The sequence below is a fragment of the Falco rusticolus genome, chromosome 2 (assembly GCF_015220075.1).
Source record: "Falco rusticolus isolate bFalRus1 chromosome 2, bFalRus1.pri, whole genome shotgun sequence".
NCBI lineage: Eukaryota > Metazoa > Chordata > Aves > Falconiformes > Falconidae > Falco > Falco rusticolus.
In genome coordinates, this window is record NC_051188.1 from 21,697,075 (window position 1) to 21,711,082 (window position 14,008).

A 14,008-nucleotide genomic window follows, 5' to 3' on the forward strand; every position below is an offset into this window, starting at 1 on the left:
TAAATCGGCTGCAAGTCACCACCGGTCAAGTACTATAAAATGAGCTCTTAATCCACAGAGGTAAATGTAACACAGCTCTTCTGAAATGGATGAGCGATTTATTAACAGATATTAGACCACCCAATACAAGCCCTGAAAGGAAAGTGAAGTTAAGTGGGTTTCTTAACTGAAGTATTTGCACTGATAATGAGTCCCTGCTCTCCAACAAAGTTTTGGTCTGCTACCAACAGATAACAAAGAGAAGACTTCTCAGTCTCCCTCACACTTTGATGCAAAACAAAGGATGACATCAGACCCCGAGGCACCAGGTTAAGCCTTCCTCACAGAAACATTGCTTGTAAATCAACCCTAAGTATTAGCCGTGATTTTAAGTGTTAATTCTGCTTTCCAGTCACTCAGAGCCAGTGCTTAAGTCCTCCCACGGGACATAAGGATGTGCATCTTAAGATGCGCTGAAGCAAAAGAATAAGAGAACATGAGATTGTACTCTTGAGTATTGGATATAGTTATGTTCATACTCGGGACCTCAAAAATGGTGTTAAAATGGAAGAAATCACAAACTCAGACATCTTTATGGGAATCAGTGACGTGGAAAGTGACAGTGAAATATGCTTAAGTTGGTTAGTTCGTGACCTCAGAAGGGGTGAGGGAGAGACACCATCTATCTGTAATTATATGAAGGACAAAGGACAGGCGAAACTCTTTGAACTAAACAAAACAAATCAGAGATTAGAACAAAAACTATTTTAAAACGTCCCAATTCTGAGGGTTACTACAAAAATAATTTACCAAGTCATTATTACTCAAGTCATCTAAAACCAGATTCATTACTATCGATAATGAAAAATACCTTGGGCCAGAAATACCTTTGCAATGGCTTCCTCAGAGGGTCAAGATGATTTCTGTCTGCCTGGAAGTCTGTGCTAACAACATTTCATGAATTAAGTGAATGACAAATCAAAAGGTAAACTAAAGGCAACATGTTATTTAATAAGAATATTTTCCATTCCACAAATAAAATGACTCTTCCATTTTCATATTGGAATTGCTCTAAGGTGTCAACAGAGACCTTAATTTTATTTTTCTGTGTTCTCTTCTCATCCTTTACAAAAACAAACAGCCCTTAAATCTAGGCAACAAGCATCTGGCTTTACACATTCAAATGAGGTGCATCAAAACAAACAGAATAATTCAAAGCTGACCACAAGGTCCCGCTGTCTCATTTGCTCAAGTAATTAAAAAAAGATGAGCTTCGCCACCAATTAATCTACTGAGCACTAATTAGCGTTAATGAGGATTTGCCGTACTTGGTATAGCTTGACCCAGAACGTCCTCCGGAGTCCACTAATTGGCTGGTGGCAAAAGCAGGGCTCACAAAAAAGGAAAGGTTAAAGTGGATGCAGGTGTCTCTTAAAATTGGATCTTCCCTGAGAAAACACACACATATCCCAGTTAAAAAAAAAATTCAGCCCCCTCCCCCTTCTCTCACAAGAGCTGAACTCTTAAGAAATCGTTTGTGTGTTGTTACGAGTTACTAGAGGAGACAGAGCGCACTGGCGCTGCAAATGGGCAAAGACACTTAGTTACCATTGGGTTTAACTCCCTGCCCTTCTGGATTATTCAGGATTCAGTCAGATACACACATATACAAATGATTTGGTTTTCTGTTTTTCTAGTTTCTAGAAGGAAGAACTGAGGTAACCAGTGAAGCCTTACCAGGCTTGCTAAAGATGACACAAATAAAACACAACAGCACATATCCCAGCTGCTATCCCTCTGCCTTAAAAAATCCAAAGAACCTGTGGCAGAAGCATGGCTCTTCACTGCAAGATACCCAGCGTCCATGGGTAAGCCCAGAGGGCAAGCACAGTATGTACGTCCATAGGTAAGCAAGCATGCAGCTGTTTTTCCTGTCATCTGAACAGCTATGAACCCCCACGCCCTACTGCCCACAGGTGCACTGTCACCGTCATCCTATTGTCCAGGGCTGCCACAGCATTTAGCAGCAGGTAAATCATTGCACAGCTTAGTTTAAAAAAAAAACTCTCCAAAGTATAGGCTGAAATTCTGCCCTTAACTCCTAAACTTCCCTCCTTGCCCATATGCATTTTCAAATGGAGCAGCAGACAAACCCTTGTTCAGCCTCTTTCCTTCTACTGTCACACACTCTGTTAAACATGTTGCTGCCTGAGAAGCCCTGGCTGGCCTGCATTCCTCTCCTGTTGGAAGAAACAACTTGCAACGTGTTGTTCTCACGCTGCGACAGCATAGAGGGAGGGAGGGAGGGGAGAAGAAAATGTTGTTTGCAAAATATATAGTGTGGCTAAAACACAAGGTAAAAGACCAGGAAGTTTCTGTCCCTGTCATCTTTAGCTGTGGATTAGGTTTTGAGTGGAGAAGATACTCTTCTCTCCCTTTTTAAAATTTAGAATAAACACCTAATAATGGATTTCTTCCATACATTCAAACAGTAACTTACACTGAATTTTGCTGTTTCTTTGTTGACATGTTTCTGTCACCAAAAGTTACATCAACATAAAATATGAAGAGCAAAAAAAATGGTCTGAAACAGACTTCTCCAGCTTTGAACAATCCTGATCACCAAACTGTTTACAAGCAGATTGTTGTTTTTCCTTTCAGTCTCTTGATTCTCAAACTTCATTACATTTCTTCGAAAGAAGAACCAGAGGTTCAAGCACTGCAACTTCTCCCCAAGCATGACCTGGCAGCGGGGACTCGTGGATCCCTCTGCAGCTGCTAGAACACGCCAAGTATTCCTGAGGTTTATTCACAAATTCCACCTGTCACCTTCCATGCAGCAGAATGCTGCTTAAAGACTTACAGCATCAGTCATGGCCCTGCTGGACAAAGAGCAAGTACTGTAACCCAGGCAGCGTCTGTGACCACAGCTTTGTAAGTGGCCGGAGGAGACCTATTTTTCTTCCTCAGATGCTCCCTGTTGGCAGAGTCCACTCCCCCAGCACAGCCACAGGCTTCAGTTCAACTTGTTTTTTAGTTTGGACTCAAGTGCATTACCTGAATTCACATAAGGGAGTTGTTAAAGAGTTATGCAGCGGGCAGAGAGATGACAACTAACATGGACTCTGTGTAAGGAAAATGTAAACCCATCGTTCTTACAGTCCAGGAATTAAAAATTAGAGCATGCAAATAATCTCAAACGCAATTCACACTAATGTTGGGGGTACAGCAAAACTCTGAATACTCAAATACCCCAACCAACCTAGGGCTGTGGAAGGAACACTTGACTGGCTGAGTGACCAAATGCACCCCCATCCTCCCTTTGAACTTTGGAGACGTAACAGTGAGGAATCACCCTCCTACAGAACAGCAGAAGTAGCAGCTACAGGCTTCTGCTGGTTTTTCTCTTCCGATCCACAAAGGGGAAATGTTATTTTTGGTTATCTAGCATTGGATTGCAGGAATGTTTTACTATGAGGTCAGAGTAGGAGGTCTTTTTAATTTAAAAGGCAAACAGGCACTACTGATAATGAAGCTACAGTATAATCAAAGGAAATCTCTGGGGCATTTCACAAAGAAGTGTCTGAGGCATATAAACAGTAAAACAAAAATCAGCATTTTCTTTGCAGAGTCAGCATCAACACACACTGCTCTTTAATTACTCAGGATCCAACTGAAATAAAGAGGCATCCAAATCCATGCTCCTTTCACATTCTTCTGTAAATACTCGGCAAGCTGTCAACAAAAATCCAGACCATGGCTAGAAGACCAAAGGGTCACCAGGCACAAACCACAGGGAAATGAAGACAGAAGCATGGCCTGTGCCACTCACAGGCTGAGAGGCACAAGAAGCTACCCATCAGAGGTAACACCTGCACCAAGACAGCCAGGCTTTAGGGAGCACCGAGTCCTTGCTGAGGGTTCAGCAATAGCCAGCTTTCCAGGGAAGCTCGAGGCCTTATGCCCTGCCATGGTGTAACATCTCCAGACCTTGTTAATGCAGCAGCTCCCCTTCAGCTGCTTCCCAACCACATGTCACAGCAACAGAAGGGAAACTCCCTTTCCCTAGATAGGAGGCAATTATTTAAGGAACTTCCCTTCTTTGTGAGTTATATTTGACATGATCCAGCCAAATGCTTGCCCATTAAGCATCAAATGTATCCGGATGCGTGGCCCTGCAAGACTGGCCTGGAGCGTGCTTAAAGCAGCTATGTGGTGGCAAGCTCTCCAGGCCAGCAACACACAGCACCCAGCGCAGCGCATTGACAGCTGCAGGCTGTTTATCCTGCCTGGATGTGAAAAGGTTAAGTGCCACACAACTTCAGCAGCGACTCCTCGAATGTCCTTTGTGGTGACTGACGGCTAAAGGAGCTCCCACCTTTGCCAGTCAGTCGGTTGGAGAACCTGACAGTGCTCCCCACACCACCCCACTTCCTTCAGCTCATTTATCACATCGACCCACAAACAGCTGAGCTGATCCAACCGAGGAGACAGGGTATGGAGATGGAGATGGGCTCATGCGACCACGGCTGGTAAGGAACAGTCAGGGAAACTCTGAAGCCAGCCCTGCAACCACACCAACAAAACCCCACAGACACAGGACCCTTGCCAATGCCCTGGAGCAACACTATTGTTACAGCTTGTGATTTGGCCTGGTGGCATGCTACTTCACCAAAGCAGCAGCTTTCCTTCCCCATTACATCTCAGAGGTTTGAACGCAGGACCCCAGCATGTCAGGTGCAGGCACGTCTACCCGTGTTGGCACATCACCTTGTACCAGTGACAGAACCACCCTGCAACAGCGGGCAGGGGTCAAGGCACACCACAGGCTTCAGCCAGCCCCCCACGTGCAGCACCCGCACTGCACGTTGAGTTCTAGGACCAAATTCTCCACTTGAAGCCCACAAAATCCTCTTCTTCATGTTGATCCTTGAAGTTGTACAGCTAAAAGCAGGACCAAGCTTTTCCTTCTGGTGACAAGCAAGGACGATTTACATTTGGACAATTTACATTTCCTTTTGTCATTAACGATGTCCTAAGGTAGAAAGGCCAAACAGATCCCTCCTTTGACTCTTAAAATCACTTGGACAAGCCGTTCTAGCCTTCATTTTTGAGGCTGTTATTCCTAAACTTATTTCCAAGACTACTTCTTTGAACAGAAATATATTGGGTTTGCATGGCAAGATTTGGGGGGGGGGGGGGGGGGGGGGGGGGCTACAGGGGTGGCTTCTGTGAGAAGTTGCTAGAAGCTTCCCCTACGTCCAACAGAGCCAATGCCAGCTGGCTCTGAGACAGAAAGGGAGTGACAGAGCCATTTTGGTGGGCACCTGGCATCCAGCCAGGGTCAGCCCACCACAAGGCAACAGTACTGCCAAGCACCTTTTAAAAGTTACCTAAATAAAGCAGACACTAAACATCGCGTACCTCTCTGAAAAGCAACAACCCCAAGACAATAACAAGATCTCTCTCTGCTTAGAGTGTCCTCAATTTCTAAGCACTGCAAACATTAAGCACGTAGCACATGTTTATGCATTTCATTACGAGGGCAGGGGGTATGTGGGGGTGTCACTGTCAGCTGTCCCCAAGCCAACTAAACACAAATTTTGAAGCTGCCCAGTTTTGCCTTCAGCCTTTCCAAAATGCGGGAATTGACTCAATTTAAATGTCTGAGGAGCAGAAAAGGCTAAGTGTGGCTTGCTGCTTTTCAGCTATCCTCCTTTTGGTATCAGTGCTGTTTACTTCTTGTCCCTAAGTGCCTCACTTTGCACTTACTCTAGTGGGTGCTTGGTCATATCCTCTATAGATAAGGTGACAATACAGTTGCAATTATAAACATTCTTTGCCTACTCACTCATTTTTTTCAGAAGTAGTCACCTTGGAAACTGAAGTTTTCCATGCTTGGTCTCTATGTAAAGGTGGGGGTTTTGTTTATTTGTCTGTGTTTGGTTTTGGTGGCTTTTTTTTTTTTAATCCGAACTTTTTGGTTTTAAAAAAGCCTACTTAGATACTTTAACCAAAGTTAAAACGACTGCTGTGTTCAAAAACTCTAAACTTTTCCTATCAGTTTTTTCCTTTCTTTTCTTTAGAGAATAAAAAGCTGAAGAACAGCTCAAGGCAACGAGGAAAACTGATGAACTTTGAAAGCCTCTGGATACAACTGAAGCGCAAAGCCCAGGACATTTGGTTAATCTGCAGAAAACCAAATTGCTTTTCTTTAAGCTTTTAAGTAGTTTGTAATTGTCCACTAAATACTTCACATGTAGTACAAGGTCTGTTTTCTTGTCCTTGCTACCCGTAACTTAACTCTTTGCCACGAATCAGAGGCGTGAACACAGGCTGTCCTGCCTCCCTGCCAGAGGGGTTAGCCGGTGGAGGAGCTGAGGCCAACTGCTGAAGCCATTAGGCTGGAATAGTTGTTATGGAGCAGTTCTCCTGCTGTGCAGCCTGGAGGGAAGATTTCTTCTTCTCTCCCCCCTGGAGTTCCCCAGTGCCCAACCCAGTAACTCAGGATTAGGCATCAGAGAGATTGGCCCCTTAATCAGTTTTAACTCTTGTCTTGTTATGTTCTCTTTTTTTCTAATCTTTCCTTTCAATTTACAGCTTCATTTTGGCCTTTATGCTGATACTGTACCTCTGTCAACTTTGACTTCACTAGTAGATTTGATCACAGCTCTAAATCCTTCTCCAGGTCACCAGGATTTAACCCTATTTGTGCACTGGATACCCCTCAAGATTATGTGATAGGCACATTCAGGATGCGAAATAAACAATTGCACTAGAGAAAGGGCATGTCAGCTCCCACTGGTTTGCCCTAGCAGCTGGGCACTTGGGTCCAAAACCAACTTGGAGAGTTTTTTGATTTAAAGTAAGCTGTGCAATGGTTTAAATCCCTCTTCATCCCTCTGGCTGGCTTCTGAAACCCTCTCTGCCCTCTGCTCCTTCCCAATTCTGCCCTACAGCCTGCCCACTGCTCAACCTGGAGCAGAATCAAACCTAATAACTTCAACTGCCGCATACACAGGGGTTAGAAATGCCGGAAATTAACAGTACATATTAAAATGAGGAAATAAAGTCATGATTCCTTACTGATATAGGACAGGAGGGAGGGAGAAAGAGACAAGAGTAAAATAAAACAAAATTACGCATTTTCCACCTACTGTACATGAATGTTTACCATATGGAATCAAAGAATTAAAAAAAACCCCATTGATATAATTTTATGTGCTTTTTGCTAGTAAAAGGAGTCTAATATCTTTTTACTAGAAGAGCTGCAAGGAAAAAATCGTAAATATGCCAGTCACTTTGTTGTGTACACTGGTGGAGAAATCTCGCCTTTGCTTCCCAGAAACGGTGTCAAGAACATCTGGAAAAATTGATAAAAAGACTCTGAAACCTCAAAACCCAAAATACACCTCTCCCCTTTTTCAACCGCATTTTACGCTCAGCTGCACTGGATGGGCCACGTTCACATCACAGTCATGCGTATCCTGAGTAAATACACTGAAGTCAACACATTCATGAAACAAGAATTTGGCTCCAAACACCCAATGTCATTTAACCAGTTGAAAACACAAGTCTGAGTTTGTTTCAAGTAAGATTCATTGTACCTGCTGATGTGAAGGGGCCGTACCGGCACGGTCTCCCTATTCAAGCAGATGTAATTTGAAATGCATCAATAAAGAGACAAAGTGCTTTGAAATATAATGAGCCCAAGCCTCATTCCTCTTGATCTTAATGAAAAAGCTTGCCTCTTCCTCAGGAACCATGAGATCAGGTCCTCAGCTCATTCATGGGTTTGTTAAAAGTTAAGTCTTTTTATCATTTCTGCTGCTGCCGGCACGAGGCTAAGGGCTCTGCTGCTCTTGGCGCCGAGCACAGCCACAAGCCTGAGTCAGGATTCCCACATTCTCTTCTTGCTCTTCCCCAGGGACCTGTGGAGTGGGCAAGTCTCCACGGGCACCTGTGTCAGCTCACTGATCGCCCATCGGGTCATGCAGCTATTGAAATGAGATAGGCATCTGCCCTCACCCACCAAATAAAACCGAGGCTAAGATAAATAAGACAGCTTGCTCTCAGGGTGAGAGCTGGTCATGCCCATTTCACTAAAGCAACAGAGTTAGATTTGGTGAGAAGCACTTAAATGAAAGAGAATCTCCACCAGCCCGTCTCCTTGTGGAAGGCAGACAGCGGAGAGACTGTAGAGAACTGCTGTTTTAGATACACTGAAAAACAGTGTTTGTTTTGTGAAGTGGAGATCAAAGAAAGAGGTGGCTAGCTATCGTCAGTGGGTGCCTGAAAGCAGCACAAGTAAAAAGGCATACTGAAAAATGCTGTGCAAAAGCATACCGCAGTGCTTTCTTCTTGCTCGCAACTATACCTTGCTAGTTCTGTACTCACTTCCCTTCACCTTTGTTGAAGACAAGACACTCCAGATTTCTGAATAATTCAAAGAAATTCTTCCTAGTACTCAGTGATTGGCAGGTACTTTTCTGCAACACCCCAGACGGACCCTTCAGCTCCTTGTAAAGTACTTAAATCACGAAAGCTACATTGTTCCTCAATATCAAACAGTTGTCTAATCCCGGCCACCAACTGATTAAAAACAGAACAGAAAAACAACCAAAAAGCTACTTTCAAAAAGGGACCTCTCTAGCAATTCCAAGACAGAGAAACCCTCTGAAACAGGAAATGTACTGTCGCAAGGAGGGTGCTGCACAGCTTTGCTTGCTCTCTGTTAGTTGGCCAGTGGAGCAATGAAGTGACATGGGTTTCCAAAGTAAAGTTTGCTTTGGTCCCTAATCAGGCTTCACTCCACCTGAACTCCTGCTGACTTCAATGAGAGGTTAGATGGAGTGAAAAGCAAACGAGGACTTCAAGATCTGACCCTCTATGAGCCAAGATTTCGTTGTAAACTTAAAGACACAAAAATCTCTACAGCTGAACTCAATGCCGCTTTTGAACACAAACCTGAAGAATACCTGTTTGTTTTCTCTGTGTAAATCTCAAATGTTAACATGGTTAGGTCTGCTGGGCAGGTGTCTCCACATGTCCATGTTTGCTTTGGCACACGAGCTGCCCCTCTCACCTCTCCAAATTCATGTAAATTTAGTGTTAAATCCTGCCTTTTGTTACATGAGAGTGCCAGGGAGCCTCTCTCCCGTCCTGCACCAAAGCTTCCTCACATTACGGCTGGGCTGGAGTCCAGCCCAGCACTGCTGGGTGCCAGGCTGGGGAGGGCAAGTGTCAGCACTCATCTTCCACAAGCAGGCAGGCACGGCATGGGATTCATCACCAGTCCCTTACTGCACACTCTCTCCTCTGCTTCCCAAACTATTTCTGGAGTTGCCAGTTTTCCAGATACTCGTTTCCCCTGATGAAATCTGCTCCTGGAATCATCTGATCCTGTGATCATCCCAGCTTCCAAGGAAAGTAAGTTTTTAGCTGTCCAGATGAGAGATAGAGAAATGAGAACATGGCCCTTTACAGCTCAAAACAATACACTTGATATAACGTCCACACATTACACTGATGTTATCTGCAAGGTTTTGGGGACCCAGGTGTAGTGCTCAGGGTGCTGACACTCTTCCCTGTGCAGGTTAGACACTCCCTGATCTACCATTTGCCTTGCTGTTTGCTCCCTGCGCAAAAATTTGCACCTGCTTTTTGAGATAGATACAAGAAAATACAATTTTAGAGACCATTCAAAGGGGCTAAGATTCTGAAGAGCAGAATAAGCACTAGTGTTTTTATTAACTTGGAAAAATGGGTCTAACAAGAACAGTTGGTAGGGTGAAGACCCTCTGAGACAGGGTGTGCGTATTTAGGTATCACGCGGCACACGCAGATCTCCCAGCGCTCCTTCCCCAAGTGCAGTGAGGACCCAGGTGCTACCCTGGTCACATTTTACAGAAATTCAGCTGAGCCACAGTAAATTGTTGGCATCCTGTTGTGCAAGCACATACGCACTCACTGCTTTCTGGGCTTTGTGAATTGCTTTTTGTTTAGCAAATAAATCCTAAACATTCAGATCTTGCACCTCATTTTTTTGCCTAAGGTCTAGGCAATGATAAAAGAAAATAGCTCCCTAAATCCTTCTCTTATCTGTAATTGGGTGTGATTTTGTGTTGTTTGTTTGTGAAAAACACTGAACAAAAATAGCATCCACTATGTGGGCCAGGAAAATAGACCCTGATGACAGCCAGCTTATCTTCCACAGCTGCCTGCACAAACCAACACCTAATGGGTATGTTTTCAAGAACACTTCCAACCAAGAGCTAACACTGTTACTTGGAGGTGACGGATGGACCTGTGCAGTTTTAATGCATCTCTCCACTTCCCGCTAGAAATGAGGAGACTGGTTACTTTCCCTTCCTGCATAGTGTCACACTGCCAGAAATATCCCGAGAGCAATGGGGTTGCGGGCAGGAGGGGAGAGCGGCGCGTGCATCTCAGCACTTGTTTCCACTGGCTTCAAGGAAATCTTTAAAAAATAAAGAACATGAACCAGAGAGGCTGTGACTGCAGAAAGTTCCCACTCAGCTTCTTTCCCACCCTCACCCTTCCCTTTGGACAAGCACAGGATTTCTAGCAGGTGTGAAAGAGCCAGGAGACAAACAAAGGAGATAAAAGACAGAACAACTCTGAAGAGCACTCAGGAGGCCACATCACAAGCACAGCACATCAGCTCCTAGCAGGCAGAGGCACTCTACCATTATCTAGTTCACAGATGGACCACCCAGAAAATCTGGGAGCAATTAGGAAGGAGAACAAACAAATGCATGGAAAAGAAGGGGGGAGGGAGAATGGGAAGGAGGGCCAGAAGGGATTCCTTACATCATCTCCATGCAAGCGTTTCGAGAATGAAGTGAAGCTGTATGGAGGAGGAATGCAGATGAAAGCGTTTGCAGTGAGTATGTAATAAAATGAAAGGCTACGAAAACATGTAGTATATGAATTAATTACAACACGGCCATTAAATTTACAGAAAGTCAGGACAGTGTATAAACACAGAAGAAATGCATCCAGTTCTTGGAAATACGTACAGGCACATATAAACAGATCAAATACTAACTGTCTCTCACACTATTAACAGTATGTCAAGCCACCTTGCAACCCAGTGACTCATCAGGCAAAAAGCTGACTCGCTCTCCTCTCTGGCTATTGATAACCGGCACTAAATACTGGCAGGAAAACACAAATGTTACACACCAGCACCAATGTAACTTCACATCCTATGCAATGATAGGAACCACAGCAACACCCAAGGGGCTCATACTACCAGTGCCACGTGCCTGGGAACGGCCAGTTTTCTGCCGGCTTGGATTCCACTTGCATGGCATCTGATCAGTCTGTCAGTCACCCCCTCACAACACCAAGTTACACCTTTCTTGCCTGGGAGGCTCATCTGATTTTGGTACCAAGCACTTTGGCTCCAATTGACTTCAAAGTTAGCCCTCTTAAAGGTTCGTTTTGAATTAAACACCTGATTTTAGGCATCTTTGTTGGTTTTAATTGTGGCACAGAAAGTTGCCTTTGTTGACCAATGCTGCAAACGTTGCTTTTTCTTTTTAAATTATTTGATGTGTAGTTTGCAACTTTCGCAAGTGAGCACAATTTATAAATCATGTTTTGTAGGATCCAAAAGTCACAGCAGAAAAATTACTCGAAATGAAAACTGAACATATGAAGTGTTTTGAAGTGATCTTAATCAATAACACTGTTTACTTTGCCTTGGCCTCTGAGAAATGAACTCTGGTCACTAAGGACATCTTATAAACTCATTGAAGTTCACACAAGCATTTTTAAAAGCTTTCCAGTTTACTACAGTCTTGGTAAACTCACTCCCTGATCATTTTCCCTAAAAATAGTGCTTATTAACTCACAAGTTCTGTTGAAAAAAATCTACTATCCGCTCGTCTTAGCAGCAGCTACAATATGGCAATTAGTTTACCTTAGAATAGACATCAAAGGTTCAAAGGATGACCCTGCCCCAGAAGAACAAAATCTTTTAAAAGCCCCATTCCACTCAGTTTGCTAGTTTATAAGGTTTGCTAAAATCCAGTTTAATGATCATGTAGTTTCTTAGCAAGTCATGTGGTACCATATTGTGTAAGGAACAGAAGAGTTGGTTCTAAAACCTTTTTGAACTTGGGGAGCTTTTCCAACCAGCTGATGCAGAACCACATTCTGAGTTGGTAAATGAAACTGTTGGATGCAAAAGCCTCACTATGATTTTCTTTAGCTTCTTTCAGAAGAGACAAAAGTTCCCACACAACACATACTCTCCCCTTACAATGAAAGATTCAATAATAGCAATATGTTCAAGTCCATATGGTGTGGATATAATGGAAAGGCACAACAAGAAACTGAGAACCCTGGAAGCAGGGGCCTGTAAGCTACAGTGGAAAAAAAAGCAAAAAAATAAAATAATCCTTCAAGTGAGACTGTTGTAGGGTTGTAGGGTACATTAGATCAGCCAGTTCTCCTCTTAGCTACAGTCTTCACATCTTGAGTCACAGACAGTTCCTTCCCCTGAGGGTTGTGTGTGTATGTGAGGGAATATCAGATTTTTTTTTTTTTTTTTTTTTTTTCATACAAAGTCCTTTCAAAACCAGTCCGGCTCAGTGGCCAGGTAACAGCACTACATGTTACCAGGCAGAAGACAGAGCAGCAGTTTCCAACAGAGCCTCGCAGCAGTTACGCAGGAGAAATGAAACTGGAAGGGCTGATTTTGGTAGGGGCAACGGACGCATATGAAGAGGAACAACAATAAATTAACAATACAGACAAGAAGTCTTGTTACCCTGTCTAGAATCAGATTTGAACAGTGGATGAGACATAGGATGGGAGAGGACAAGAAGAGCCTGTTTTAAACATTAGCATAGGCTTGCCTCACCTCTTTCCATTACTGTCACGAAGCATGGCTTTTCCCAGCTCTCTCGTCTTCGTCTCCAACTCCTGAACTTGCTCCAGCAAAGTTTTATGGTAGGTATGCTTGGCCCTGTACCACAAGGGAAAGACAAAAAGGAAAACAAAACAAAAAGCGCCCTGTGAACATTTGTTTTGCTACAAAATCCCAATTTCACCTCTCAGATGAGAAATGCAGGGCCTTCCATTGAAAGATTTGGGAAATAAGGCACAGTGTATGTATCCAGTCAGTTCAGGTTCACAATACCTGGGAAATATTACATTAAGACATGAGAAATCAGAAGGACTTCAAATTGCGCAGAGCTTGGCCGCTTCAACACAACACTCCAAATGGAACCGAGCAGCAAAGCCCCAGGACCACGGAGACCTGACCTGCTGCCGTGGGACCGTGTGGGACCCGGGTGTTCACACAAAAGAGCTGGGATTCACTGAATATTCATGGCAGGAAAACATGATTCTACTCTGTCTTTTGAGCTACACGTAGTGCTGCTCTGAGAACCTGAGGAGAGTCTCAGATAATAATTGCCATTCAAGCCCCTTTATTTTCATTTATCAGTCTCACATGACTTGGAAAGGCACCTCTCGCCCCACTGAGCTTTCAAAGTGGCGGTAACAAGAGCGGCTATGTCCTCTTTTCTCGGCTGGGGGATTCAAAGAGCAATCCATGTACCACTTGTGCAATGAAAATTTGGAGAGCAATGTCCCCCATGAAGAGACCTGGGCCTTTTTTTTCCCAGTTTCACCTACTGCTCCCGTGCTCTTCAGCGTAAGTTACATTGATATAAGGACATGATCTAGTCCCCTCTGCTTGACGTGTACAAGCAATAATACAAACCACAGGGAACTTCCTCCAACAGGCAGGTTTTGATTAGCTGCTTCTTTCTGTGTAACTTAAAGAAGTCCTGTGAGGTAATGTTGATTTGCACCTGACTACACAATAAGCCTGAAAACAAGATGGAGCCGAATTGGTTGAGACATCACTTCCTTCATGGCATGATGAGAGGGCTGGAGCACCTCTCCTGGGAAGAGAGGCTGAGAGAGTTGGGGTGGTTCAGGCTGGAGAAGGCTCCAGGGACACCTTAGAGCAGCCTTCCAGCACCTA

At 44.0% G+C, this 14,008-nt stretch overlaps 1 protein-coding gene across 5 annotated transcripts in view; it reads right to left on the reverse strand.

Moving 5' to 3' along the window:
- Positions 1-14,008, reverse strand: part of ATP8A2 (ATPase phospholipid transporting 8A2) — a 350,007-nt gene that overhangs the window by 18,566 nt on the left and 317,433 nt on the right. For 4 of the 5 annotated variants that reach the window (XM_037377817.1, XM_037377818.1, XM_037377819.1 and 1 more), the window contains one exon: positions 12,875-12,979. In XM_037377817.1, the coding sequence (XP_037233714.1) occupies positions 12,875-12,979 (105 nt within the window). Of the gene's footprint in view, positions 1-10,812; positions 10,850-12,874; positions 12,980-14,008 lie in introns of all 5 variants that reach the window. The other variant, XR_005102732.1, reaches the window with a different exon arrangement.